Source organism: Corapipo altera, unplaced genomic scaffold (genome assembly GCF_003945725.1).
Source record: "Corapipo altera isolate COAL_440 unplaced genomic scaffold, ASM394572v1 48b, whole genome shotgun sequence".
In the NCBI taxonomy this organism is placed as follows: domain Eukaryota; kingdom Metazoa; phylum Chordata; class Aves; order Passeriformes; family Pipridae; genus Corapipo; species Corapipo altera.
Window position 1 is genome coordinate 17,628,717 of NW_020884884.1, and position 26,751 is coordinate 17,655,467.

General features: G+C 40.6%; 1 protein-coding gene across 1 annotated transcript in view; it reads left to right on the forward strand.

The window, feature by feature from the left end:
• The window catches only part of SRD5A2 (steroid 5 alpha-reductase 2), a 26,560-nt gene extending 5,171 nt beyond the window's left edge, over window positions 1–21,389 (forward strand). Inside the window, 4 exon segments of the mRNA XM_027641733.1 lie at window positions 16,358–16,521; window positions 18,292–18,393; window positions 19,368–19,518; window positions 20,068–21,389. Coding sequence (XP_027497534.1) covers window positions 16,358–16,521; window positions 18,292–18,393; window positions 19,368–19,518; window positions 20,068–20,134 — 484 coding nt within the window. The 3' untranslated portion in view covers window positions 20,135–21,389.
• The last annotated feature ends 5,362 nt before the right edge of the window (window positions 21,390–26,751 follow it).

The window sequence follows — 26,751 nt, forward strand, 5'->3', positions numbered from 1 at the left end:
CTGCTGCTGCTGCTGCTGCTGCTGCTGCTGCTGCTGCTGCTGCTGCTGAGGGGAGGAGATGGAAGGGAGAAATCTCCAATGCCACCCCCTACTTGTTTGGCTGTTATCCTTAGCTAGCCAGTTCTTTGTGTCTCAATGTGCACTTTATTGCCACAGCATGGTGTGAATTTAATCAAATTCAAATGCTTTCTGGTGCTAAAGATAACATCCTTAAAATCTGAATTAGACAAAATCTGAAAAGAAAATATAAATCTGAATTTATCACATCTGTTCTAGTTAAACTCACAGCTTCTTTGCTCTGAGAAGGTAGAGTCTGTGATGGTAGGACATCCCAAAGTGATGGGGTGGGAGGGCAGAGAAAAGCAAAAAGAAAGGGATAAAAGCAACAAACACCAACTCTGCCATCTGTACATGCAATCTCAGTCGAAAGCTGGCCATGAGCTTAAAAGGATGAATGGCATAAAATGTTCATACAGGAATACTTCTCGTGATAAATGACTTACAAAGTATTTTGCTTTGAAATGTAGTTTGTGATACAGCCTTCCCTGCTAGAGGGGTTGTGCTAAGAAGATACCAGCTGAAGCCCTCAGGTGGTGGGAAGAAGCCCCTTTGCTGCATTTCCATTTTGCAGTCCAGCTTCAAAAACCAAAGGTGGGAAACAAAACATAAGGTGATGAGAGGAAGCCTTTGGAATCCAATTTCATTTAAACCTTAATGCTACATTCCTTCATGCAGTGAGCAAGACAGTGGTGAGGGACCAGAGGAGACGTCACCATGTGCAGTGGCAGCAGGAAAGGCCTTGTTTCACTGATTTACAAAGTTAATCCTGAAGATACTGGTGTAAAAGACAGGGTGCTGGATTTACCGCTACTGTGATGCCCATGATAGCTGAGGCACTAGCAATTAAAAGAGGCATTTCAGTTTCAAAGTCTTCCTAGAATCACATTTATTTATTTATTTTCTTCTCTTGCAACTTTGTTTTCAATCAAAGCCATAATTCTTTACTGTGTTAGTATATAAACAAACCAAACTGCTGTTTTCATTTCTGAAGTGCACTGAGATGAATCTGGAGGATGTTAAGTAGGCTGCTCTTTGAGATGCAGCTGGATCCCCAAACTCCTTTGATTGAAGGTGATCTATTAAGTGCACCTGTACTGGGTTTTCTACAAATTGTCATCTTTCTAAAATGATCAGGGAAAGCAGGCTTTCAGGGCAAGAGAATGGAAAATGAGCAGCATTTGAAAACAGCATTTTTAAAATGTTAAAACGGTTTTTAGCCTTCTTTTGGCCAGTTACCCTCTCCCTGAAACTAAGTTGGGGGGAGAAAGACAGACTCTTCCTCTTCCTTTGCTCTGTACAATGCAACACATGAAGTCCCTTTTTAAGCCTTCCTGTACTGCCTGGTTGGTCAGGCAGGTGCCATGTTTACCTGGGCATGCTGATCCTTTTTTCATGTAGATGTACCTACTTATGATCAGTAAGAAAAGAAGCTCAAGCCTCCAGACAGATGCAGATGGATGGAGGCTCCAAATGAGTAAGTCACGTATAAATTAATTTGCTCATAATTTTTAGAGGTATTCTGTATTAGTTCATACAGAGTTTTGGTTATGTTTTTTTAAAACATTAAGTGGATAAATGGAAATTAGATTAATTTTGAAGTGTATCTATGTATTTCTAAGTGGTACTCTCTTTGTTATAGGAATATGCTAGTGAATATTAGCAGCCTATATAATAACCACCAGATCCAATCCAGAGATTTTTTTTTTTACCCATAGAAATAATTATTTTATCCTTTTGTCTTAGAATGTTGCCATCATTAAGTGTCAATAACTAAAGACATTTTCATTGTGGGCTTCATGAAACCTTTATCATTAATCTCCCAGTATACAACATGCAGGTATTTAACAGGTAACAAATCTTGTTCTCTTTTCCTTCACCTTGATGCTTTGGAGTAAACCCTAACCAGATTCCTTTTGGCCTTCACCAGCTACTCAGTAATACGTTTGCATCCTCTCTCCTGCTGTTTGAACTTGGCAGTAATTCTAGATCTGGCAGTGATATCCTTAACAGCAGCTGGCCATTTGCTCTGCGTCTTTTGTGCATTCCTTGTTCCCCGCTCAATGAGTGTAACTGTTTGTGATTTATCCCAGTGTGTATCAGTAATGCTAGTTTATGATTTCTTCTCTTAAGTGAAAATATGAGATTCATTGTTATTTTTATTCAGGTTCCTCAAATTAACGTACTAATAGTCAATAAAAATATGTCTTTATATGCTTTACCTCAGACTTGAGGGATGCTCATGTACCCAGTGCTTTATGGAGTTTGTTTCTTTGCAGTTTTCTCTAGCATTATGAAATACCTTCCAAATTCTACTCTCAAAATAGAATACTAGCTGATTGCTTTCCTAACTATTAGTACAAATAATTCTATCTATACATTCATTTCCCATCGGAAAGTGGGATAACATTACGGAAACCTATCGGTTTTACCCAGCCCAAATTGTACTCATGTGACTTTTCCTTTTGTCTCTTGGTCTGGAAGATTTTATGCAGAGATGAAACTAAGAGATAACTAAACTTACGAGTTTTGTGTTTCTTCATTTCTTTTCAAGACAACAAGCCTATTAACAGTATATTTCTGTCTGACTCCAGTTTGTCTGTGCTGTTTTGTCATTACTGGGCAGCTTTACAATCCTTTATGGTTTTTGTATTTGTGCTCCAGATTTTTTTTTTCCCAGGTAGACATTACCGTGTGCCATACTCTCGCTCTCCTTTCTCCATCATATCCACTACTCCTACTGTGCAACTAAGGCTGTAATTCCCTAATCCAGTTGTTCAAGAAGGTTTTGTATGCTTGTATTCTCCAGGATATTACAGTTTACCATTCCAGAAACATTTGTTGTTTTGCAGTCAGATTACTGGCTTGAGGTCTGTATACAGAAAGTCTGTTCTGTCCTCCGGAAGTAAAGGGAAGCACCATACACACAGAACTGGTCACAGAAGTTTTTTCTTAGTTTCATCTCTGCTGCCTGGAGCAGGGCCATCAAATGCACTCAAGGAGTATTCATGTTTGCTCTGAAACTTCACTGTCACTGCTCTGCAGGGAGCTGTTCAGACTGCAGACCCGGGGCAGAGACTCCAGTCCCAGCCACAAGGCTGTCACCGAGGCTCAGGTAGGCGCCTCTGATCCCACCTAAGTAAAGTTTGAGACCACTGAGGAAATTAAAACACATGATATCCTATGAGTTTAAATCTTTTTTCAGAAGATACATTCTGAGCTCCAAACTCCATTGAGCTTTGATAAGACTGATGAGGATGTAAAAATCTGTATTTGCATTATCAGATTCCAGCTGTTGATATCCGAAAAGTAGGGTTATAAAGGGCTATGCTAAGACAGAGAGAGAAAAAAACCTAAATTATATACAGAAGTTTCAGTAAATGTTTTTACTTGAAAATAATGATGTTTTTACCAAAGAAGGAAATTACTTGTTTTAATCATGGGATGTCTGTAGTAGTCCCTTATTGAGGCTGCTCTTTTAAGTAGGAAGTGAAAAGCAAGAGAAAAGTGTAAAGTTCATTCCATATGTGCAGTGGGAAATTTGTTAATGGACTTTGCTCTTTCAAGATCCACAAGTCTGTTTTTTTGATTTCTTATCATAAGAGAGGCAGCCACTATGGGGGGAGGTAACACTTTTTTACTAAGACAATAAATATTTTTTGACAAAAGGAAACATTTTAATCAGCTCTTTTATGTACTCAAAAGCTTATACAATTAGGTAATTTCCCAGTTTTGTGGAGCTCAGTTAAGAAAAAAAACCTAAGAAATAACCTCTTAGTAGCATGATTATAAATCAGTGTCCATCCCAGACACTACATCTATTTTCCTTGGTATAAATTGTATTCTTGTTATCTCCTTCAAAACTAAAGTAATTTTATTCAAGAAGAATTATGATAAAGAAAGGCTTTCAAGCTATAAATTAAGAGACTATTCTTAAATTACACACCTTGGAGTGTCCTTCTCTCACTAGAAATTGATTTATGTGTGGCAGGTGAATTGATCAGTAGGGTGGTCCTTACTGAATTTCATCAAATAATTAAATTCATGTACATCTACACCCATTTGAATGTAACAGCTGCATTACTTTTTGCTGGCCACAGAGCTGACGTTCTAATCATTTTTGCGGCATCTCATAGATACAACAATAGCAATGAAATTATTTTGTAAAAAAACCAACAAACCAAACAACCAACTAAAACTGGGTTAAAATATTCAGTGTAGGAAATGGAAAAAGTCAATGGACAAGAAGAAAAAATAGCATCTTTTTCTACAGGTCCAAATTTATTTAAGAGCCAGCTATATTAATATTTAATATATTAATAATTATTATTTAATATATAATTAATTATTATATGATTAAATATAAATATATTAATATTAATTATTAATAAATAAAGAGCCCAGCTTTGAAACACCAGTTGCTACCATGTTAATACCTAAGGATGGGCAGAGAGTCAAAATGTGACCTGCAATAACAGTGCAAAAAGGTCCCATTTGAAGTAAGTTGGGTTTGACCTACTCTTTCCTAATTACTCTCTATAAACATGCAATAGAGTAGCAACACCCAAAGTCAACTTTTACCATATATAAGATACCAAATTGCTAATTACAGTGCTAGAGTTCACCAACTTAATCCAACATTTACCATGCTGGGAGACTGCTTCCCAGAAATGTCTTTGGAAAATGTCACCTTATCAGGGTGCATGTGCCTCTACAAAGCTTTTGTCATTCCTGAGAACAATGACAGAGAGGAAGAAAAGTTGTATTTACATTATGCTACTGAATTTTTTCTGTCTGTTTTCTTCTCTTCAGAAACTTTTTTAAAAAAAGACAATTATTAAAGCGTTCACGTTTTCAAACCTGGCCCAGGTTAAGGTTACTGAAGCGAAATGTTTCTCTGGCTGTTCCCAGGGAAAGCAATTTAAACGTGGTGGAGTTGTTTGAGAAATGCATTTGTATCTGTTCAAACATAAAGATAACATTTTTAGAGTCTGTTCTTCTGGTTCATCTGAGGCTGTAAGTAGAACCACAGTGTGTGAGCCTGCAAACCAGCTAAGTATGGTCCAGGCTGGCACTGTGGGGCAGAGCAAGACTTTTATGCAACAGAGAAAAAGTGGTCTCCTAGCTGGAGTCCTGCCAGCATGGATTGGGAAAAAACAACTTGTCTTGAATGCCGTGAAATAAAAAATACTGTGAGGCTTACAGTGAGGGCGAGAAGGTGGGAAGAGAATAGCAAGGAAGGGACAAGTAGGAGAGTTGTTAAAACAGCTAGGGCAGTAGAGGGGCACAAGTGAGAAGAAATGGAAGGGAAAATGAGACAATGTGAGAGGCCAGTTTCCAGGTATCAAGTGACACTTTAATACTGACGCTGTCCACTGTGTTGAGTGATTCACTTAGCAACTTTCAGTGTTAGGAAATCTTTGGATGTATTTTGTGAGGAAAGAAAGATGATTGTGATTCAGAGTCAGTCCATGGTAGTGTTTTTCCTTAGAAAAAAAAAAAAGAGGATACATTAGAATGATCAGAGGACTTAGTAAGTACAAACTCAGGACCTGACTTGGTCATTTCAAATTTTGTTCTTCTCTGTGTATATGTACTGACATGAGTACCATGAAGCCATTCAGGTTCAGAAGAAATTTGGAATACTAACCTTCCAAATGTAAGATATTTCAACCAAAGTTCTTCAAAATGTGACCCTAAGGATTTAGAAATTACAGTTTTCAGCTTTAACTTCCTTACAGTATAAAAAAAAAAAAAAAAGAGAGAAAGAAAAAAGTATTGAGTGTTTCTGGCCATTTTAGTTATGAAGAAGACTTTCCCAAAACAAAACAGACCTAAACTGCTGCAGAGGTTTATTACTGAATCTTTCAGTTTCATAGCTTCGTAACAAATTTCATTGTATCGTAACAAATAAGGAAGAAGATGACCCAATGAGGTACTTATGAACTCTGTGGACTGTGGTGAAATGATCAAAAATCCCTTTATCAGTAATCTGCTGTATGGTGAAAAAAGCACTCTCAACAGAGGCAGTACTTCAAACTGGTTTTGATGAGAGCATCTATAAGATGGAGCTAAAGAGAAACCGCTTTAGTTTACAGCCTCAGATTTCTCAGTTTTGTGAGCACATCGAGAACCATAAAGAGGTGAGAATCTGAAGAAGAAACGACAAAGAAGGAACAATGTCAGGAAGAATGGAAAAGCAAAATGCAGGCAGAGCAGGAATTCAGGCATAAAAGAGGAAAAGAAGGAACTACTAGAGTGGGAAAAGTCAGTTAAGAGTATTTTAAAAACTACTAGTAATGTGTCTTACAAATCTAGTTGCAACTCTAGAGTCTAGTGTATGTTGGTTGGATACAGTTTGACCAAGCTTTGACTTTCAAGAGGGATAGCTTACCAAATGGTAATTTCCCATGCCCATGCAGACAATTTCTGGAAAATTATGACACTTAATCAGCTAAGTGCAGCTATAAGAGCACAGATTTGCGCGTCCTTGGATTTTGCCACTTTTCATGTAGATGTGTCCTTGTGTTCTGCTCATGCTCTCAGCCTCTGTGAACTCTTTGCACACTCTGCTCCAGTAGAGGAGGGAGCTTTTCAAAGTGCATAACATAGTGTCTGGTTAAGTTACTCTGGCACACACTTCACGCTTTTGGCAGACACCCACAGTTTAGCAACAGGAGCAAAGTGATCTGCTTTCATAAATATCAAGTGGTTATTTCTGAAGAAGAAAAGAGTAAGATACCTTGCTGAAATATATGCTTTTTGGCTGGCTAAGCCTTTGACACACTATTGCTTAGATAAAACAACAAAAAATTCTCCTAATATTTAAGTACTGCTGCCCTTTAGATAATGTCAAATAGCAGAGGTAATAATGAAGCACTGCTAGATCTACACATTTGTCATCACCCTAATCCATCTAGTCATGTTGAACCTTGTCTTGTCCTCTAATCCTCATACAAATATAAATCTGGAACAAGTTTAATTAGGGTTTCAACTGTGACAGCTGGCCTGGCGCCAAGTTCATCAGAGCCCCTCTCACACCAAGATAGCTCCAAGTTCCCATTCCCAGGTGGTTCCTGGAGACACAGAGTCCTCAGATTTGCTTCTCATTCCTGACGGATGTTTGTCTGGCCTGATTGAGATTCCTAATATGTTCCAGTGCTTCTCTGTCTCTCCCTAATGTCTAAGCTACATTTTCTATACAGCTGTTTAGGCCTATTACTTCTTATTGTGTTCCCAGTAGATAAGGAGAACATTTTACTACTTTCTTCTTTGCAGCAACTTTTTGTACAGTTGTAGATTGTTATATCTTCCACTGGTTTTGTCTTAGCTATTTTAAAAAGCCTTGAGTCCTTCAGTCTTTCTACTTGTTGTATTTCCTAGACCAAAGTTGTTTTTCTCTGGGCTGCTTCCGCTTTGTTTTTTATATAATGAAGAGTTCAGCTGGATATAGTATAATTTAAGTTCCTAGTAACACCATCCAAAGGAGAAAGATTACTTCAGGTGTCTCCAACAACATTCCCATTTCCACATTACATTTTAATATTTGCCTTTTTCACAACAGTGTGACATCATTGGCTCATGCTTAGTTTGCCAGCTACCAGCACTCTCCCTACATGCAACCTGTTTTCCAGCTTGTAATTTACATTTGGTCTTAGCTAAGTATAGTATTTTGCCATTGTCTTTATTGAATCAATCTATTGTTTTAAAACTATTGAACCAGTATTTCAAGATCAGTGAAAACTCTAGCCTTCACTCTTGGTGTACTCAGCATCTCCCAGAGCTGTGTCAGCCACAAACATTGCAAATTTTTTTTTTCCCCCAGAGGAATAATATTAATTAAAAAAACCCCTGAGTAGTACAAGAAAAGTCTTTTGCAGAATGTCTCTCACAAGATCCTTTTTAACTATCCCTCAATAGTTGACTATCCCTCGATATAATTTTTCAGCAGTTTTGCAGCCACCTAACATCCTCTAAACCAGGAAATCCCAAGTTACTTATAAGATTGGCATGTGAGACAGCGTAAAAAATCTTACTAAGGTCAAGAACACCTTCTGCTCCTACCATCCCTCTCCTACGATATATCTAATTTATGTCAATTCCTTCTCTCAGCAAACCTACTTTAAGAAGATAGGATTACTTAAGTCAAGTATAGAAATGAGTCCTGTCTCCTGCTGTTGTAGATATTAGGATTCCGAGACAAAAAGTTGTTCCAAGTAGAAGTGTTTGGCTTTTTAGACAAAAAGTCCATCACGCTGTACATTCTGGACTCCAGTATCTTGGCTGTGCAGTGCCTGAGGAGAAGTTGTGAGTTTGTATGGGATGGTACTGATTTTGACAAGAATCTGTACAAGATACATATTTCCTTTGCTCTATTAGCTTCACCTTACCTTATTTGGCTATGAGAGAAAAACATTTTAAAAACAAATCCCCATTTTTCCAAAGAATATGCCCAGTTTTACAGGTGATGGTGAGAAAGATATTAACATCTGGTTCATCTGGCTCTTGCTTCAGTTGCTTTTGTTTATGGGCATTCAATCAATTTTTCCCATTGTTTAGTTCACCCCTCATTCTGATCTCCTTTCCACATTACAAAAGAAAAGGGGGGAAAAAAGGGGCTAGCAAATAGCAAACAAAAAGAAAACAATATTTTTAATTAAGGGTATACAAAACCTTTTTGGTGTTTATACACCAAAATGGAAACATTTGAGAAACAAATATACCAGTATAAATGTATATTGAGTGTAACTTGCTGACGGATTGTGACTTGCTGACTCAGCTTGTTAATGCACCAAACCAAACAATTCTGTCCTTGGTGAACCTTTAGAAAATGGATAATAATTGAAGTATAGGGTTTTGTTTCTATACCTGCAAAACCAGTAGAAAAGATCAATGCTCTTCATGATTCAATAACTTTTTACCAGTGACAAGGAAGAATTCTCCTTTGCTGGTTCTAACTGGACACTAGTAATCCCTGGGAGATACCAGATTTTCTAGTGACATTTTCAGAAATAATGGAAGAAAATCAAGAGGACTAGCAAAGTAATTTATAAACAAACTTGCAAAACACTTTTGAAACCCGTCTGCTGTTGTAGTGAATTTAGAAGAACAAAAATTAATGCCTTGGAATTAAGCCTACACAATTCTTCTTTACTAAGTAAACCCAAATATCCATTTTTAGGTTCTATACCTTTCCTTTTTCTTCCTTTTTTTCAACTATTTATATCTTATTAAATATAGCACAGCTAATAATATCTGTATGCAACATGACGAGGACTAAGCTGTATCCCTATCCTTCTGACTTTGTTAACTGCATAGCATGCTTAAAATTTATAGCAATCAATGAGACATTACTGACTAGTACTAGATAGAGAGAATTGACTGAGTTCAGGTGTTTATAGTGTTGGAACTGAGCATTACATAGTTCAGATTCCTTAAATTTATTCCAAATAAAATGCATCATTTTTTTTCCAGCTATGATTGATAGTAAAATAGATGTAGCAGTTTATTTTTAGCCTTTCCCATCAGATACACATGCTTTTGAAAATATTTGGGTCTTTTTTCCTCTGATCCCACTTTATTCAAACGTAGTGGTAAGCAACTGAGCTTTTCTGACCCTTTGCCATGGTTTCAACCTGAAGTCTGTATTTAACAGTGTGGCCACAAGTCAAGCACAGTTGCTGATTCCCTTTGACTGTTTTGCAGGTGTTGTCGTTCATGGTGTCAGCCTTCCTGGTGTAGCACGTACCACTCTGGAGCTTCACCCATAAATGCTGGTGTTAAGCACTTGCTAATCTAGTTTAGGGATTTTACTGTATAATCTTTAAAATGTTCAGTTGTGTAAAATGTTAGATGAGTCATGAGATATTAGGAAACCCTGAAGACATCACACTGGATTAGAGCAGAAATCCTTCATAGTCAGCATTCCCTTGACAGAAGCCTGTATCAGATCATTCAAAGCAAAGTGTAGTAGATGGTGGTCAGTCGTCCGGGGCAGCTGCTACCTTCTGCCTCCCTTAAGTGGAACACAATTTATCCCTTGAAATACAAATATTAATATTGATTTCAAACCTTTAGACTTTTTATTCTCTTTAATAAAGGACCTAGCTTTGTTTGTAACCTGCAGTTATTCTCCTTCTTCTCTCAGTCCTACAAGCTCTTTAATTCGATGTTATTCCTGTATTACATTTAGCATAAATTTCTTTTCATTGCATTCAAACTAACTTCCTTTCAGTGTCACAAAAACTCTTGGTCACAGCTATTCAGCTCTCCTAAATAAATTACTTTCTAGTATTGTGTGTTATTTTTTATCTTAAGTCTGTTCTTATTAATGTCCAGTACAAGTTCAGTATGGCAATCTCTTCTGTGCCTCTTCTCATTGTGCTACTGAATCCCACTGCATTTCTTCTATCTTTGTATTAAATCAGTGCTGCCCAGTCTTCTTCCTCTCCATTGTTCCTCTTCTAAAGAACTCCTCAAACCCAAGCACAGTACCATCTGTCTCAGGGTTTCCTCAGTCCTTCTCCCATCCCTTGATCAGATGTATGCCTGTATGTCTAGCCCAATAAAAAGGAATCTGTTCCTGACAGAAGTCTTTATCTAGCTCTGAACCTGCTACTGAGACCACAAAGAAAGACTGTCCCTACCAACAGACTTCAGGTTGGATGAATTTCACAAGTGAACCACAAACATCTCAGAGGGGCTGCGGGGATTGTAGATTGAGTCAATTTTTTTAGACAGAATACTCGGATATGATCCTGATATGACAGGTTCACTATTGTTTTATACAGCTGAAATGTAAGCTTTTCAGTAATATGTCTGTCTTTCTTTAGAGGAACATGGAAGTAGGATGTTTTGTACATGGCTCATTGCAACCTTGTGTTAGTCATCACTAGATACAAAAATCATCATGATTAAAATAAAAAGGGAGTTCTCTTACTCCCATCAATGTCACTGTTTAATGTGATTTAAAATGAGCTTACAAACCAGGCTGGAGACCAGGAAGATAAATGATTACAGTTATCTGATGGTTTCACATTATCCCAATGGTACAGGAATGGGACCCAGAGTGGCTCCCTGCCCGGGCCAGGAAGATGTGCCTGCAGCTGGTGGTCACCCACTGGCACACACAGTCAGTGCACACTCTCTGCATTAGCAAGCTCCGCAGGCAGCTGCAGCTAGACATCAACTCCAAAAAAAGAGCTCAGCTCCTGAACTTACAGACTTCCTTACACCAGAAGATGAGATACAATTGCATTACAGCATTCGAGATCTGCTGTCTGTCCTGCACCTGCAGGAGGTATTGCCAGAGGCTTAATGGGCAGTCCAGCATTTCTGCTTGCCATCATTGCTGCTGTGCTTGTCACCTGGGTTGTAGCTCAGATTTTGTTCCTGAGGCTGTGTTCCTGTGTTCCTGTATGTCTCACAGTGCAGACCTTAAAAAAAGGGACGTGGTCCACCCTGCACAGTACAAATGCCTACTAATAAACTACTTTCTCTCCTTGTCTAAATATTCCTGGCTTGTTTACCTTCTCAGACTATGGCAGAATCCATAAAAGTAAGTGGGGAACAAAAAGGCAAAGCTCGGGGGAGGATGTTTGAGGAGAGGAATACAACAAGTGACGAGGTTTTACCTGGTATGTGATGCTGGGGCATCTGTAGACATCATGATGAAGGAGGGTTAAAATGGTTCATTTTACTTTTGAAAGTATTTTACAGTATTTTGTTTTACTTTCCCTTTGAATGGATACAAGATTGCCTGCTGCTTGGAACTGACAATTGAACCAGTACATTTGTTTAAACCCAGTCTGGGATAACTGAAAATTTTTAATTGACCACAGGAAACTTAAGTGCCAGATTTTGTTGTGGCATTTACTATACATGGAGAATAGACTTCACAGTCTACTCCTACAACTATTCCATAAGAACCAGTGCAATGCAACTCAAAAATAGTAAAAGTTAAAAATTACCTCAGAGTGCAATTCACAAATAACCTCCCGGATTGGGTTCAAAAAGAGAAAGTATGTGCAGACTCTTCAGCAGCAGATGCCTTTAGGACATGTCATTTGATATCTATAACTCTCTAGAATGATTAGAGGCTTTGTGCCAGGCATCACAGATACCCTAGGTAAAAGTTCATCATGTTTGTGAACAACTTGAGCCTTTGTCCAAGTGGTCAGGTATGCTGAGGGTGTCCACAGCTCTCCGGTACTGTGATTCCAGGGACAATCTATGGCAAAGACTCCTATGATGATAATTGTTGCAAATAGAACCGGTTTGAGGTTGATGTAATCTCCCCAGATTTGAACACCAACCTTTTCAACCTGTGCACAAAATAGATCAAATTAACTCCACTGTTTGATAGAAGACAAGTCCTTTCTTTTCAGGTCTGATGGTAAGTTTGTGTAATACAAATCATATTGTTTTGTTTATCACCTGAGGTACAGATAATTGTGCAAATAAGAAAATGAAAGCATCCCCTTAGGAAGGAGTTGCAGTAAAGAGTCTAGAGAACTCTGACTTAGAGAGGTCTTCGGTTGAGAATGTACCTATAAAGTGGTGAGAACTGCAGACAACACCTCAGCAAAGAGTTTTTAGTGAGTGACTAAGAAAAGGGACTGCAACCTGTGCCCTCAATGTAACAGGGTGTCTCATCCACCTGCATGATCCCTGCAGCAATTGCTCCCATACACACCCCTCGGAGGCATGTTTTTCCGTGCCATGGAGTCACTCAGTGACTCCACGGCAGGCGAGCTGTGAGGGCCCTGAAGGCATCACCCTCGCTGGGGCTTGGCTGCCTGCCCTCACTTGGGCCATCAACCCTCCTCAGCTTTTGTGCATCTGGGTGGGACAAGTGAGGAACCAGAGGAGCTCAGACCATGTAGAAATGGTTCTCAGGCACCATTCAGTATGTTGGTTCATCCTCACCAGGGATTCAGGGCAGACCCTGTTCCACATTGTCCAAGGAGAGCTGAAAAATCCCTGCAGGGATTCAGAGCATTCCTGGTCAGGAGAAGTTTGCAACTCTCTTCTGGAGGCTGGCCAGGGTTACAGGGGATGAGCCAGGGCATTCAGATAGTGCCGCAGCATGGGAAGGACACAGTTGGTTTATGGCCAGCACTTGTCTTCGAGGGGAAGGGCACCACATCATCCCTGCCTGCCATTGCAACCTTTCCGATTCCTAGCCCCTTGTTCATCCCAGTTAGACCCAGAAGAGGCCCTGTTGGCAGAGTGCTAGCTGGGCAGACACAGCAGGAGACTGGTGACCCCCAGGCTTGGAGGCAGCTGGGTGCCCCTCATTCTTAGCACCAGTCCTGAGCCCCCTTGACCCAGTTGCCCCAGGTGTAAAACACCACAAGTTTCCAGACCAGAAAACATGAGCTGCTGCTGTCTGACCTATTGCATCTAGGCCCTGTAGAGGAGAAGACACAGCAGGAGCATAAGCATCTCCAAATGACAAGCTGTTGGAGGACTGAGAGCCCACTCTTAATGGAGTGTGATAACATTTGTGAGAAAATTTTCACCTTCTGTGGAAAGAAGAGCAAACCTATAGTTTCCCTTGGTTTAAGTGAGAGTCTCTGGAATTTTCCAGAAGCAGGACTTGAGCAAGAAATTTCATGCAATATCAAATTATTTTCTCTATAAAACCTGTTGTTCTAGAAAATAAATGATGGAGAAGAAAATGAATAATTCAGTATTCACTCATTTAAAAAGAAGCTGTTGGCAATGGTTTAGTCAGATGCAGTGCCTTTGGCCAATAAAGACGATAAAGGAATAATGAATTAGTCATCAATACTGCACTGAAAGAAAAAGGTTGAATTTGTCATTGGACTAAATCCAAAAGGCCGGATTTGTTACATTATTTTAAAATGGTGGCCTTCAGTCCCCATTAGATTTTCACGGTGCAAAATAGTTCCAGCAGAGATGCAGACTCTTCTATGGAACGTTTAAACCCATTAAATGTCCCTGTTTTATCTGTTGCTTTTTCAACCCCATAAGGAACAGTTTGTGTACCCTCAAGTACCCATGTAGTACCACCCAACAAGCTGTATTAAAATAACTACTTAGGGCATTGTTCTGATACAGGGAACTGAATCTGGCCTCTGGATTTACAGACCCACAGAGATTTCTTTGGAGAACTTGTTCCACAACAAAGATTCTTGGATGAAATCCTGACTTGGATTGTCCAAACTGCTATGAGGCAGGATTACAGTGATGCCAGGATTTCAATTCCCCGACAACAGCAGAAAAGAGCTGGTGCCTCCTGGCTACCCTGCCATTGTACTTATACCTTGCACGTAGGTTCTTTCTGTCCTGTGTCCACCACATCCATATTAGGCAGGTCTTTGGCCTCTCAAGGGCCTATAACATCTGTCTTGCAATAGTAGCATTAGGAAGCATCATGGAAACAATCAGCTTTGCTGGGAGCTGACAAAAACTTCTGTTTGCATCAGCTGTAAAAATTCAGAGACTCTTATACGTAACTTACATGTAACTTAGATGTTACTTAAATGTAATGTTTTGACAAAAGATAAAGCAATGCCAGTCCCTCTCAAATCTGCTACATAAATTCCCCTCCTAAACTTATTTTGCATGGTTTGGCATCATTCCCTCTTCTATACAATTTGCTTTTTCCGAACCTGTCTTTGCAAGTTTCACACTTTTTCTCATAACTTTTCAGTCCAATTTGTCAATATGACTTCAACAGGCAGGTTGGGTTGCTAAATCTGGCCTTGCCTACTCATAACTCCAGCATCACATTCTGAAGGGGCAAAACCAATGATTATTAGTAACACAGCTCCAAAGAGCATTCCTTTCTATACTGTAATAAATATGACAAATGTGATACCACTATCTGAGAAATATTTTATGACTTCTTAGGTTTTATGGTATTTAGAAATATTTATCACTTCTGCATCACAACTGCCTTAATTGCTGGAAATCTATTTTACCTTGCTTTGGAAAACAGTGAATGAAACATGTTGCTGCTTGTACTCTGCTTACTCCCTTTCAGACATGCTTAGTATGACTTAATCTAGATTTACAATGTTATGACATTTTATGCCTCAGCTTGCTTAAGTTGATGTTGGTAACATGGGATGTGAATCACTTATCAACAATGCTTATATACTAGTATGATGAGCACCATCCAAAGCCCAAGAAGGCAAAAGAAATTAAGAGTGTAGATTTTACCACTTACAGAACTTAATTGGCAAGTTAAGAAAATACCTACTGAATATAACTTCTCTGTTTCACTCTTCCAAGGATGATATGAATTGTGCAAAGTGTCAAGAGGGATAATCCCACCTGAAACAAACATATATGAAAGTTAAAACTATACAAGTACTAATTATTTGCTCACACACATGTTAATGCTAATGTTAGCATAGTGTTTGTCTAAGGAAGACCTAGGTGCTGAAGCTGCATAGGAATCTTTGTGTTCAGCATATTAAATTTAGGGATTTAGCTTTTCTTATTTTAAAGAAACACTTGAAAGCATGGAGGGGAGATGGGGACTGGAGGAAAAACAGCTCCCCAAGCAGCCAAAAATATTGCTTTGCCTCTACATCAAAGTGTCTGAGCAGAGCAGGACAAAGCTGCTGTGTGTTGGAGATGAGTGGAAGTCTCTGAGTGAAGTGGGAGAGGCTGAGAAAGGGGATTACATCTTAGACTATACACTGCAGGGGATGAGAGCACCAGAGGGGTCTCAACACTGTCTTCAACTCCATCTGCCACCACGTACTAAAGTCTTCAGGGATTGGTCCCTGTAGATGGATCAGAAATGTCTTCTCCATAACAAAGCTCCTCCACGGTGCTTGTGGCAAAGTAATGCTCGTATAGAGAATCAATATTGCAATTGGTACTGCCCCTCACAAACACTGATGATGTTTGAACATCTTTGTGTCCATGAGCCTCCACAGCATCCTTCACCTGGTCCACCAGAGCTTTACATCAAGATCTTAAAATGAAAATGCTGTTAGTGGGCACAAATTCCTCATTTTCATCAACAAGAGAGGAGGAAGGTACAGAAACATTCTCAAAGCTTCAGTGAATATGGATGAGCTTTCTAACTTCCCAGTTTGTGTGTAGTCCTGAAGGACAGGAAAAAGATGAGTATCTGTAGCATTTGATGTTCCAATTAATTGCTGATCTTATATTTTTGCAGTTTTCATTTTTTAAATCTTTATTAACCTATTTTCTGGTTTGTGTTTTGTTCAAGTTTTTTTCCCTATTACAGAGAAATTGCAAATACAATGTTATCATGAGCAATATGCTGACTTTGTTTTCTTATCTACCTTAGGACATTTATTTACCCTTTCTTCACTAGAGGCAGACCTTTCCCACTGCAATTGCTTTTCTTTGGCATGTTATTCTGTATCTATAATGGCTTCCTCCAGGGGTACTACCTGATTTACTGCGCTGAATATCCAAATGACTGGTGCACCGACATCAGATTTACATCAGGTAATTACAGCTGCAGGATTACAAAGATCTAATCTCCAAGCAATTTGTAAGCATTTTGAATTATGTTCTAATCTTCACTGAACATGTGAGCCAAATCTGTTGTGATGGAAATCAGCCTAAGACCTACCTGCTGGCCCAGATAAAACAAATAAATGTGACTTTTTTTTTGCTGCTAGCCAGCCACATTAGAAGATGTGCGATGTTGTGCATTAGTCTCAAATCACAAGCCTTCTTTTACTGGCACCACTCCAGAGCCTTCTGCTGCTATGGGCTGTGGAGATGCAATCTCAGGCCCCAGGTGCACAGGGATGTATCCTTGCTCAGCCAGAAGTGTCCACCCAGCAGTGATTGTGCGTGAGAGCAAGCTGTGACTTTCTCTTCCCTGCCGGGGAGCTTTGCACTTGATGCAGCTTTTCTGACTGAGAAAGAAAAGAAGGGCAAAACCCCAGCATGAATGAGGCTTTAAGGACAAAGGGCTCTTTTTTCTCGTGTGAGGCACAGGGGAAGATTAGAAATCACGCACAGTCTGGTTGTATGTTAATACAATTCCTTTATATTTTGTAACTTAATAGCTGAGCTGAATTTCCCCTTGTAAAATCCTTCAGAGAGTAACTGAACAAGAGTAGCTAGGTGGCATTACAGATTTGGTGCTGCACAGAGCAGTGTTTTTTAAATGTAAACATAGAAATGAAGATTAATGTGGAGGTCTGAGGAAACATTTTGGATATGGTAAATACAAACTAACCAAGGTACTTCCTGTACCCCGTTTCAGACTGTGGATGCAAATTCAGTCTTTTTAGACAGCATCATATATTAAAAATTCTGGACATTGTTTAGTAAGAGCTCCCATACCCAATAAAGAAAACACCACATCACTTAATTTTTATGATAAATAAAATATATATTTAATGGGGGGAGGAAGAAAATCAGCATCGGTAGTACTTGAAATATTAAATAGAAAACAAACAGTATATTCTCCTCTACAGACTGTTGCTACTGGAAGTGTTGAGGTTTTATCAGCATTTAGCCTTTTTCCTATACTTCATAGCACACACACCACTTTTATTACTTTCCTCACTTTCCAGTCATTGTCAGAGGTGGTTTTCTCAGTGTCTAATGTAGCACGAAATGTAGGGCAGGTCATCTGCAGAGTTTCTCAACCAAATGCCTCTAGTTTTTCAGCTAAATGGAATATGATTAATGGATCACTCTGGCCAGAAACTGTCAATATCCTTCAGGGAGTACCTGCTCTCTGTGCATGCCCTGCTCTGTCCAAGCAGCCTCACTGGCAGCAGACTGAGTGGTGCTGAGATGTAGGTTCCCTTCCTGGATTCAGGGATGTGCTGGTTAAGTTTGTGTCTGTGTGTTCCTCTTCCCCAGCAGTAAAATGAGAGTCTAGGTACTTGTCTACAGCTCAGTGGTTACTCTACAGCTATGTCCACAGCCCAGTCTGCCTGTCATCAGTCAGTTAGTGTCAGCTGGGTACTTTGTGTCTCCCCTTGAATGTTCAATAAATGGTGACAATGGCCACCTGGGAAGTTCAGCTTTTTCTCATATTAGCTTTAAGTGCTCTGATGTCACCAGTCATCTATGCTTCTCCTGTTCAGCAGCCTTCTTGGTAGCAGCACATCTTTTGACTTGAGAAAGAATCCACTCACATCATGTTGGGACCCCTATCTACCTGCTGCAAAGTTAAACCCCACGTTTGTGCTTGAGTAGGAATGACTAGACAGAGCTGTCTTTCTAATCCATTTCTTGTTGGTTCCTTAGGCCTCCTCTTATTTCTGCTGGGAATGGGAATCAACATTCACAGTGATCTCCTGCTGCGCCAGCTGAGGAAACCTGGAGAAGTCACTTACAAGATTCCTCAAGGTATATTCTTGTCCCCTACGTCCTTGAAGAAAGTAGGGCAGCAGGATAATGTTTTCTCACTGAATTCACTGGAAAGCGACGGTAGTGTCAGAAGTGCTGGTATCACACAGGTACTCGGTTCAGGTGTCCCTCTAAGCTGCCGGGACCAGCATGAGCTGGCTGCAGACAGTCCAAGAGAAGCAGCAAGACTATCTGGAAAATATGAACTGTGAGGACAGGTTTTTGGAAATGGGCTGGGTAATTTAAAGAAGATTGAAGTGGGAAATAGGAAGAGGATTTTAGCTTTGTAAAAGGTAGCTGTAAAGATGTAAATAGGTCTTTTCCATGCCCAAGAAGAAGTAGCAGACTTCTTACACTGCAAAAAGGAGATTCGAAGTGTAAATTTTAGGAGGAAAAAATAACACCAAGGATGCAAGGTGCTGAACTGCCTTTCCTAAGAAATGTAGAGCAATATGGATGGGGACCCAAGACTTTCTTCGTTTTGGTGTTGACTCCTGCTGCTGCCTTGTTATAGATGGTAATATCTCTCCCCTGGAGTTTCTCACCTCCAACACTCACCTGCCTCTTGTAAATGTTGTTAAAAACTGAGATCCAGATTTTGCATTCCTCAATGGCAGTGAATTTGCAAAATATTTTTAGGGCATGAAAAGAATTGACTAATGTTACTAATTTTAATTTAAATCTAATAATGGGCTTTCTTAAGTTATTTGCTAAATGAAAATAAATGATTGTGAAAGTGCTGGAAGCCTCTGGGTCAGAATTACCTTTGATTCTTTGATTCTTGTATTTATACAAGAGTCCAGTACAAAATCCCCCTTTGGCATGGTTCCACTGGCTTCAGGGAGGTGGGTTTGGGTTGCTGTTATGGACCTTGAATAAGAAAGGGAGTGTGTTTTGCTGCTGACTTTATGGGAAATAATTTTCCATGTGAAGGAGATGACTAAAAGAATTAAATATTTTGTCTGTTGATGCAGGGGGACTGTTCACCTATGTTTCTGGAGCCAACTACTTTGGAGAAATTGTGGAATGGTTTGGTTTTGCCATAGCAACCTGGTCCCTACCAGCCTTCGCCTTTGCCTTTTTCACTCTTTGCTGTATCGGGCCACGGGCTTATCACCATCACAGGTATCAAAGTGTTCCTTGCTGTATGCTGCTGTTTACACTTAGAGTGCAGTTTGCAAAATGTCAGCGAGGAAGCAGAGCCAGGATTCAGGATAAAACTGAAATTTAATACCACGTACAAGAAACGTATTGGCCTGTTTGTGCCTGGGTGGAGCCCCTATCATATGGGCCAGACAGTCATTTAATCCAACACAAGTTGCAGCACTGCTTCTGCCATGTTAAAGCCTCTTTTTACTGAGTCTCATAAATATGAGCCTTTTCTAAGGGTTCTCTTGCAATCTCTGCAGTCCTTTGGAGTAGATATGGTCCCCTGCTCTGAATTCCTGAAGTTTCTACTTTAGGTCTGTTAGAACCTTAGCAGTATTATCAGCTTTCACTTAGTTAAATAAACTGGTGTAAATAGTCTTGGAACGCTCTTTTGCAGAGTAACACACCAAAATAACAAAGCAAGTCAGTTTGGAGGAGTTTTAAGTTTCCTCAGCTCAGATGGATTAAAACTGTGCAGTTTCCCCGTATGCATGCGGGTTCATTCTCTTGCTTATTTTCTTTCAGGTACTATCTCAAGACATTTACGGACTATCCAAAATCAAGGAAAGCCTTGATTCCTTTTGTTTTTTAATGATTGAATTATGGACTCTTTTTTTGGTTTTTGTAGGAATTTTTTTTTCAATTCCTGGTTTTAATGTTAGGTCTGACTACAGTTGTACAAATGATAATCTGAGGTTGCAACAGAAAAGAAGGTAATTTGGAATGGAAATTCTTGTGTTTAACTCCGGGGTAAATTGCAGATAGTTGTGGGCACAGGGACTTCCCAAACAACATATCTGCTTGTCAGTGGAGTTCTACCTATGGAAAATGAATATATAACTACACTGACATCACAGAAAAAACACTGGCTAAATACTGATGAAGAAAAGTAGAACGTAAACCCATCACTTTGGAGAAAGTCTTCACAGCCACTCCGGTTTATAGCACTTCTGCAACTGCTTCTTCCTGCCTCTGTGCTGCAGTATACGTGCCCTCGCTCTGCTGACAGTGCCCTTCATGTTGTCACACTTAAAATCAGAGTAGGTATCTCATTTGCCCGAAAAATTACTCAGCCCATAATTTTTCACCTAAAAGCCAGCTTAGCTCCCAGAAACACAATGTTACAACAGAGTACTTGTGCTGGCACCAGGCTGGGAGCAGTGTGCCATGGCACAGAGTTGATGTTAAGTACACAGAGATGGAAGCTGGCACTCACAAGCACAATGTCTGTGTTCCTTCCTTAAGCAATACTCTCCTCACTGTCAGATGATTAATCTTCAGCTACCAGGGTTTGTTTTTTAAATGTACTTCATTATAGCAATTGCAGCTCCATTAGGATTTTTTTTCTCTTGCAAATACAGATCTCTTTTCAGAATAAAAATTTTTCCACTCAAAAACACTCAGTTGTTGTGTTGAGTGACTTGAGATGGTGACTTGAGACTTGAGATGGTGGTGTATGACAAAAATGACAACAAATAAGAAGTTCTGTGTTAAAGAAAATGTTCTCTGACACTGGCAGTACATTTTGTCTATGGAAAACATTTTCAGATACACTTATTAGGAAATGATGCAGAGATATTACTGAATTTTCACAAAAGCACAAAATGTCTCTTCTTAATTTCAGAATACAGTAAAGAATATTAAAAAAAAAAAAAAGCCATTAACCCCTTTTAGGAAGAGATGTCCTCATGGATGATTTTAGTTATCCTTCAGAGCATAAAATCCTGCTAAGAATTATGCCGAGCAGCTGAAAATAAAAAAGACCAGACTGCACACATGAAATATACTACCTGCTGCTGGAGTAACCTGATTGATTGTATGCAATTTCCTCCAAAACACAATAAAATTTATGTAAAACACAGAACTGTGTTAGCCTATAACTTACTGTTTGCAGAAAAAGTCTCTGCAATATTGCTTATCAAGCCTGCTCACACTGGCTTCCTCCTACTGGGCAAACCCTCCCTTCTTTGCTCATATTATTAATTGTCTTCATCTCCACAGAGCAGAGTAGCCAGCTGAGGGTGAGAGCCATTGCACAGTCCCTCTACAGCCCACCAGAGAACTGGACCCTTTGCCCTGTGTAGGCAAAGGGAATGGAGGGACAAAATAAGACAAGCAGAATTGTTGTTGCATGGGATGAGAGTTCCACATTAGCACCACAACTATATTTTCCTTTGGTTTCCTTATTTAAAGCAAGGCTGGAGGCAGCAAAGATACCAGTTTGGAGGGAATGGCCTCTTCCCTAGGGAACGGACATCAGGTGTGAGCGGCAGCCGTGCTCCCCAGAGCTCCCTGCCTTGATGGTTCCTCCTCACAATTTTTACCTCCAAAGCCTTGCAAATTATGAGAGAGCAAGTAGTTCATGAGTGCCAGTGTTCCTAGCTGCTCCCTCCTCCATCTATTTCTAAGCCAGGGGGAGAGCAGGGACCAAGCTCTGTCTTGCTCTTTGGACCAGAACAGGACTTGTGCAAACTTTTCTGTCCTTCCTAACTGCTTCTCACATCAGAACAGGACTATTCTCTGCATTTATTTTGGCTTGCTTAATATGTGCAACAGATGGAACATTATTGCCACTGTAAGTCCCAGATATCCACTGCAAGGAGTCGGAGATCAGGATGGGAGAACTGGTGCTGACCCAAGGTGGGAGATAGCCTGCCTGCAGTCTGGGGGGGCCCACAGCCTGGCACCCCTACACTGGCTGAGCACAGGGTGCCTTGAGGTGGTGAATGCCTTGCAGGAACAACTCCATCCTCTCTATCATGGGTCTTAGACATGTAACATGGAAAAGGGTTGCAGGTAGGAAAGGAACACAACTTCCTACTGCCCATTCCTGTGGCATTTTTGGACAGCACACACATGTGCTTTAAACCCCCTACAGGCACTGACTGTGGTTAATCATGATGGAGAGGAGACATAGGTTCTCCCGACGTCAAGTTCCCTGGTGGGGCTGGTGGCAGCTGCCCTCCCTGCAGGGACACCAGCCTGTCCCACTGTGCACAGGAATGTAGCATGCCTGGGACCACAATGCTCCTGACAAATTTCTTTCATTACCCCTTACTTCTATAAGAAAAAATATATTCCCCTTGTCTGTGGGAGGAAAAAAAGCAGCAGACATTTTCATATCCGTCTGCTCAAGCCTCTGGAGGCTATGTACACATATGATTTCAGAGATGACTGTAAATTGTTTTGTAAAGCAGCACTTCTCTGACTTTCTTTGCAATGTCCTTTTGTCTGTCAAAACTAAACATGTCCTCTGCTGGTAAGCATTTAAAATAATAGATCATTCCTTTTCTCTCCCTTTTGCAACACTGTTTTTCTATGTGGTTTCCTCCCACCATTCACATTTTAGTTTTCATGTATCTTTGAGGAACATTTATGTTTGGGTCCTGTTCGCCTGGAGAGAGTCTTCCTCAGAACAGCTCTGAGTGTTGTTGCTCTGCTAGAAAGACCTCTCTTACGCAAAGCTGATTACCCAGCCTTCATCCCTGCAGGCAGACTGCTGGGAAAATGCATCCTTTATGCCCAGGACTCTTGTTAATTTAATTAATTTTGTATTGTTTGAGTGTTTTTTTCAAAAGCTGACTTTCTACAAACATGTACTATACCGCTGTGGTAATACCCAAATGGCTTAATCATGCATCTGACAGTTTATTCTGTAGAATGTGCTTTCTGCACCTAAGTGATCAGATAGACCACTTACGGATACCAGAATTTAGACATCTAATCTCTTCTGACAACCAAACCCAGAATTAAGTGCTGTTCACTGGGAGGCAAAGAGGAGAACAATGGCACTTGCCAGCCCTCATTCACATCTTAGCGTGCCACACACACTTCAGCCTTCGCCTGGCTTTAGTCCATGCTTCAGATGATATGTCACTCAAGACAATAGAAACCAGCTCCAGAAAATGTAGGCCATTTGTAGTTGTTGTTTTAAAGTACATATTTTACATAATATATTTACGCAAAGGGCAACACCCACCTGCTCCCCCCTCCCACCATTTTGGCCCTTGAGTGACTGTCTTCAGGATAAGCACTCATCTGGGAGCTGCACTCCTGCTCCCATTACTCTCCCGGAATACAGAGTACAGAAGCTTGTACAGAAGCTCTGAATGTTTCTGCAGAAATATCAAACCATGGTGTGTCCTGAAACCACAAATACTGAGGAACTCTCCATAAGTAGGCAGAGTGCTCCAACGGCTTAGGCTCAAGAATATCTATTTTGTGTTCTTGACTGATTGACTGACAAACTCCATCAAGTTACTCACTACTTTTGGGGCCCTTCCTTATTCACTACAAAAAGAGGTAGCAAGTTTGATCTCTGAAGGAGCAAAGTTAGTGGGCAGACATCAAGCAGTGCCTAATAGTAACAGCAGGAAATGTAAAGGGAGACATTCGGATCTGGTTCTGGTCTATGTTACCACAAGTTACAACTGCCTTTCTAACTAACCTGTGTGTAGTGCACTAAGTCTAAAAGGTAAAAGAAAAAGACACAGTTTTCAGAAGTTCATTATCACAGACTCACAGAATGGTATGGCTTGGAAGGGACTGTAAAGATCATCCAGTTCCAACCCCCTGGCCACAGGGAGGGACACCTTCCACTAGACCAGGTTGTTCAAGTTAATTCCTTTGCATATTAAGAAGAGGGCAAACTGATCTTAACTAATCCAATGCTTGGAATAATTGCAGCACCATGCCTTTTGGCATCTCCCCTCCAGCAGAGTCATTGGAGACATTAGCTCCTCCAGGCAGTGATTCACAATCAACAACCAGGCTGGAAGGCTACAATACCACCTAGGAGACAAAGATGCTAGAAGTACATCCCAGTAAGCCCACATCCATCCATTTAATGGCATATGCATTGCCTATGACCAGGTAGGAAACAGCTGTGTTTGGGTCCCCTGACCATCAGTGCCATTCCCAGAACCTGAGTTAACCTATTTGAACACTTCTCATATCAGTTCTGGTATCACAGGCACTTGTCAGGTTGCTTTCCAGTCTACTTGCCTACCTTTCCCAAGTTTGCCACGTGAGATTACACATAATACTGTCACAGCCACACTTCCCTACTATACCAAATACACTGTGTCTGTTCAGGCTGAATTTGCCCCCACCTGGCAGTGTTGCTGCCAGAAGGAAAGGCCTTTCCTTGTATGGAGATATGTTGCATTTTTATGCTGTGTGGTAAAAGATGAGGAGACTGCCGAGGGGTTCATTTCAATGAGTTCACAGCAGCCTTGCCTGGGCCTGAACCGAGTTTAGGTGGGGTTGGTTTGCCCTGCCTGACCAAGTGGTAAGAGGGGGAGCAGCTCCATGAGCCTGTACTGCCCCCATTCTGTTCCCACTAGACCTCAGGAGCTGGTCATGAGCTCCCCATGCCCATAGGGCACTGGATATCACAACTGTAAAGGGGAACTCAGCTTTCTGGCAACGCTGGGAGAGTCCTCTTCTGCATCCTCATCCTCATCTTTTTCATCCTCAGCCTCATAGTAGGGGGCTGTCACACCTTGGGATATTACACCACAGCAAAGCCCTCCTCACCCAGTGCAGTCCTGAGAGAATTTGTTTTCTGTGATGGAAACTCCTGAACTGACTCTCATCTCCCTGGCAAGAGAGCAGCTTGCAGATGATTTGAAAATCTGCCTCTGCCAAAATAGTATCTCTGCCATTTGACCAGAAAATCTGTGTTTCAGATCTCTGCAGGAACAGAAACTCTGTCCTTTCACCAGTTACAAACTTGGAAGACATTCAAGTAGAGAAAACCAATAAAATTATGTTCGCGGTGGATTTCTAAAGATGTGGGAAGCTGGCTCTGGCAGGCCTACGAGCAATTTTAAAATACCAGCAAACATCACTCTTGTCATAAAAAGCTGGAATTAAAGTGCATTTGCATCAATGGAGTCCCCTGATCTAAATCCTCTCTTCCCTCTGCTGGTAATGTATATCTGGTACTCTGGTAGTAAATAGGAAAATGTGTATTTCAGCACTGAATGTACTAATCCTGTCTTCTACACAATAGGGTGAAACTTTACCCTCATGCATCCTGGCAGCTTTGCACACTGAGAAATGTTTCTGGGGGTGCTAACTGAGCTATGTCAGGCAGTCCTCTTACATGTGATACAACTTTGGCTTCACAGCCAGCAAGCCAGAGACTGAGCCCAAGGGGTTACAAGCATATCTGTAGATAAAGTCATCAAAGCATATCTGTAGATAAAGTTCATCAACAAAACTGAGATGAGCACCGTAGAGCTGCATAATAACATTGGGCTGAACTCGAGCTTGGCAACCGGCACTTTGCAGAACATCAAACAGTGAAATTATCCCTGACTTCAGCAAGGCTTTGGTTCCACATGTGTTTTCTCTGTTCAGATGTACTAGTGGCCTGTAGCCAGTGATTTTCAGCACTGTTCCTACCCAACATTTGTTAACTCTGGTAATTCAGGCAAGCTTCTTTTCATAAACAGTATTGCTGTTTTCCCTCATTTCTGACTGAGGTATTTTTTCACAGGCTAGCAGTTGATGCTGGGATGTGAGTCTCCTGGGACTCCCTGTTGATTGATCAGGGTTCTGTTTAGACCTAGTCTACCTCTGACGTATTCCAGACTACATGAATGGGTCCTGGTTAGAAAAGCTACCATGAAAAAGTTTACTAATGGGCTTCCTTTATAAAATGAGGTGGGCTCTGATGCTGCCTCAAATGTACCCATTTGTGCAATGTTGTTTCCATGATGTCCGGATGTTCTTCTAATCCAGATATCATCTGGTTATATCCAAATAATTGTTATCATTAATTTGCAACCAATATTCAGTGAAACTGATCCACAGCTTTTGGTCAAGCTCTGGCTTTGCAGAGCAACTGGTGCCATAGCACTATATCTCCTCAGTTTTTCTAGTTGTGAGCACATCTCATTTGAGTTCTACTGACACTGCATTGCTGCTGCTGCTCAGAGGACATGGAGCAGTGACTGGGAACTGAGTGAACTGGAATTTGAGAAAATCAAAAGAATGGGTTTGATTTTGCGAGGTGCCCTGGGCAATTAGAGAGCTAGAGAGAGAAATAGATCTTAACTGCAGCAGTGGGTCTGCTTGGGCATTGCCCAGGATGTCAGTGAGTGTGTGATGCTTTTGACACCATTCTTCCAACCAATACACTTTTATTTGGGTGTTTCTGCTGTGCTTAAACTCTGAGAGGAGGAACAGCCAAGGAGGCAT